This window comes from Lynx rufus, unplaced genomic scaffold (assembly GCF_022079265.1).
Source record: "Lynx rufus isolate CCGP_SWC_20201006 ecotype Redwood Valley unplaced genomic scaffold, mLynRuf1.p SCAF_9, whole genome shotgun sequence".
In the NCBI taxonomy this organism is placed as follows: Eukaryota; Metazoa; Chordata; class Mammalia; order Carnivora; family Felidae; genus Lynx; species Lynx rufus.
The window spans coordinates 101,124,960-101,127,504 of record NW_025814897.1 but is presented as its reverse complement, the minus strand read 5'-3'; the positions used below and the strand labels follow the sequence as shown (position 1 = coordinate 101,127,504).

General features: G+C 38.6%; 1 protein-coding gene across 1 annotated transcript; it reads right to left on the bottom strand.

Annotated features, from left to right (window-relative positions):
- Positions 1-377: 377 nt before the first annotated feature.
- Positions 378-1,313, bottom strand: LOC124505837 (olfactory receptor 4P4-like). The gene has a single exon (XM_047071903.1). It carries the CDS (start codon positions 1,311-1,313, stop codon positions 378-380), a length of 936 nt encoding a protein of 311 aa, XP_046927859.1.
- Positions 1,314-2,545: the final 1,232 nt, after the last annotated feature.

Here is a 2,545-nt window from a genome sequence, read left to right as displayed (position 1 = left end):
TCCCTCCCCACTACTTGTGCATTCTCTCTCTCTCTCTCTCTCCCTCTGTCTCTCTCTCTCTCTCTCTCTCTCCATAAATAAATAAATAAATAAAGCATTAAAAATAAAAAACAATATATAAAATTTTATTTGAGAGAGAGAGAGAGAGCAGGGCGGGGGGGAGGGGCAAGAATCCCAAACAGGCTCCACGCTGTCAATGCTGAGCCTGATGCGGGGCTCAAACTCATGAACCGTGGCTCATGACCTGAGCCAAAACCAAGAGTCAGATGATTAACCGAATCAGCCACCCAGGCTCCACCCAGAAATATTTCTTAGCTTTTCTAGTTACATCAAGCCCTTTTCGTTTATAAAGATGCTTAGCTGTATATTTCCTCGGATTAATTGTGTGCTTCTTTCGAAAATAATGTTTGACACCAAACTTTTCTCATCGCGCTTTTCATCTCTGTATTTCTCAGGGTGTAGATTAAGGGATTGAACATAGGAGCGATGATGGTGTAAAACAGAGCGAATATTTTGTCCTGGGGGAACGTAGTCGGAGGTCGAAGGTAGGCAAAGATTGAAGGCCCAAAAAATAAGATGACCACAGTGATATGAGACCCACAGGTGGAGAGGGCTTTGTGTCTTCCCTCGGCGGAACGATGTCTTAGACTAAACAATATAATGACATAAGAAACAAATAAGACAACGAAGGTCACTAAAGCGACCAGACCTGAATTGGCAATCACAAGGACACCAGTGATGTAGGTATCAGTACAGGCAACTTTCAACAAAGGCAAGATGTCACAAAAATAGTGATCAATCTCATTAGGTCCACAAAATGGCAACTGGATGGTCATCGATAATTGAGGAAGAGAATGGAGAGCCCCACCAGCCCAAGCAGCCAAGACTAGAAGATTGCATCTTGTCCTGTTCATGATAAGCAGGTAGTGGAGAGGTTTACAGATAGCCACGTAGCGATCAAAGGCCATGACTGTGAGGACAAAGACCTCAGTACTCCCAAAGAAGTGCATAGCAAAGACCTGGAACATGCAATTACCGTAGGAGATCGTTTTTGTCCCGCCTCGTAGGTCAGCAATGAATTTGGGTGTAACACTAGAGGTATAGCAGATGTCCATACAGGATAAGTGGCTGAGGAAATAGTACATGGGTTGGTGGAAAAGAGGGCTGCATCGAATGGAGACGAGGATCAGCAGGTTTCCTGCCAACAGGGCAACATAACAGAATAAGAAGAGCACAAAGCAAAATATTTGTACGTTCTGGTCATACGAAAGTCCTAGAAGAACGAATTCTGAGGTGTTTCTCTGGCTCTCCATATACTTGAGTTTGCTGTATGTGACACTGAAATGAATTAGGTATGAAGGAAAGAAAACATAAATTTGTTGGGCACAGTATGAACACAATGATATAAAATTTACTAAATAGCTTGACATGAATATAATATTAATATTAATTATTCTCAATTTATTAAATTAAGCTGTCTTATCATTTTCATTAAGTCTTTTAGTCTATAAAAGTATTGCAGAATAATTCTATAATGGGGATAATGGAAATAGTGATGTATTTTTCTCAATCTTACTGGTAATGATTTTTAAATATTTAAATATTTTAAAAATTAAAAACTATTTATCATTGTTAATTACATTATTATGTAGCAAAGAAGAGTTTTAAAAATGAGCTTAAGTCAAAATGCTTTGCTGCATGTATTTTAAATGTGTGTGCTTATAACTGAGGTCCACTTTCCTATTTTTATCATTTTTTTGGTCAAATTCCCTGACTTATCTGGCACTGAATCCTCAGGAAATGCCAATATACCAGACCGAATTGCTAAACTTAATTTGTTTAAAGCACACTCTTTTTTTGCTATGTGACCAAACATTGCCAATGGGTCATACTAAACCAATGGAATGCTGTTATTTTAGAAAGCAAAGAACAGTGAAAAAGTATACAAGAAAACAAGAATGTCAACTAATGGCTGAAAATTGTGGAAAATATTTAGCAATTTCATTCCTTTTTCTATTTACATTTCATGTGTTAAAGACAATTTTAAAGATACAAATACTGTTCGTGATAACAAACATTAAAGATTGGATAAAATCATTAAATAGTCCAATTTTGGGGGTGCCTGGGTGGCTCAGTTGAGTGTCCTTTGGGCTCATGTCATGACCCTAGGGTTGTGGGATCGAGCCTTGCATCGGGCTCTGTGCTCAGTGTGGAGACTGCTAAGATTCTCTCTTTCTCCCTCTGCCTCTCTCCCCTGTTCTCTCTCTCTCTCTCTCTCAGGAAATAAATAAATAAATAAAATAAGTTGCCCAAGTACTTTTGAATGGTGCACACGTCATGGCTCTTGTATTTGAATCTTTTATATCTGATACATAATTTTAAGACATTATTTAATCAGTACAAAACTAGTCAAGAACTGAGAGAGAATGTACTTCCAGGAATTATCTTCCTCATTGATGAGGAATTCTCTGTCCCCAGTGGGTTTGGACAGCTAGTGCACCGTCTACATTTCTCCAGACCTGATATGACAGTCATATCTGAGCCA

What these genes read in the sequence shown, in the direction of transcription:
- LOC124505837 (XM_047071903.1), bottom strand. Translation starts at nt 1,313, where the DNA reads ATGGAGAGCCAGAGAAACACCTCAGAATTCGTTCTTCTAGGACTTTCG.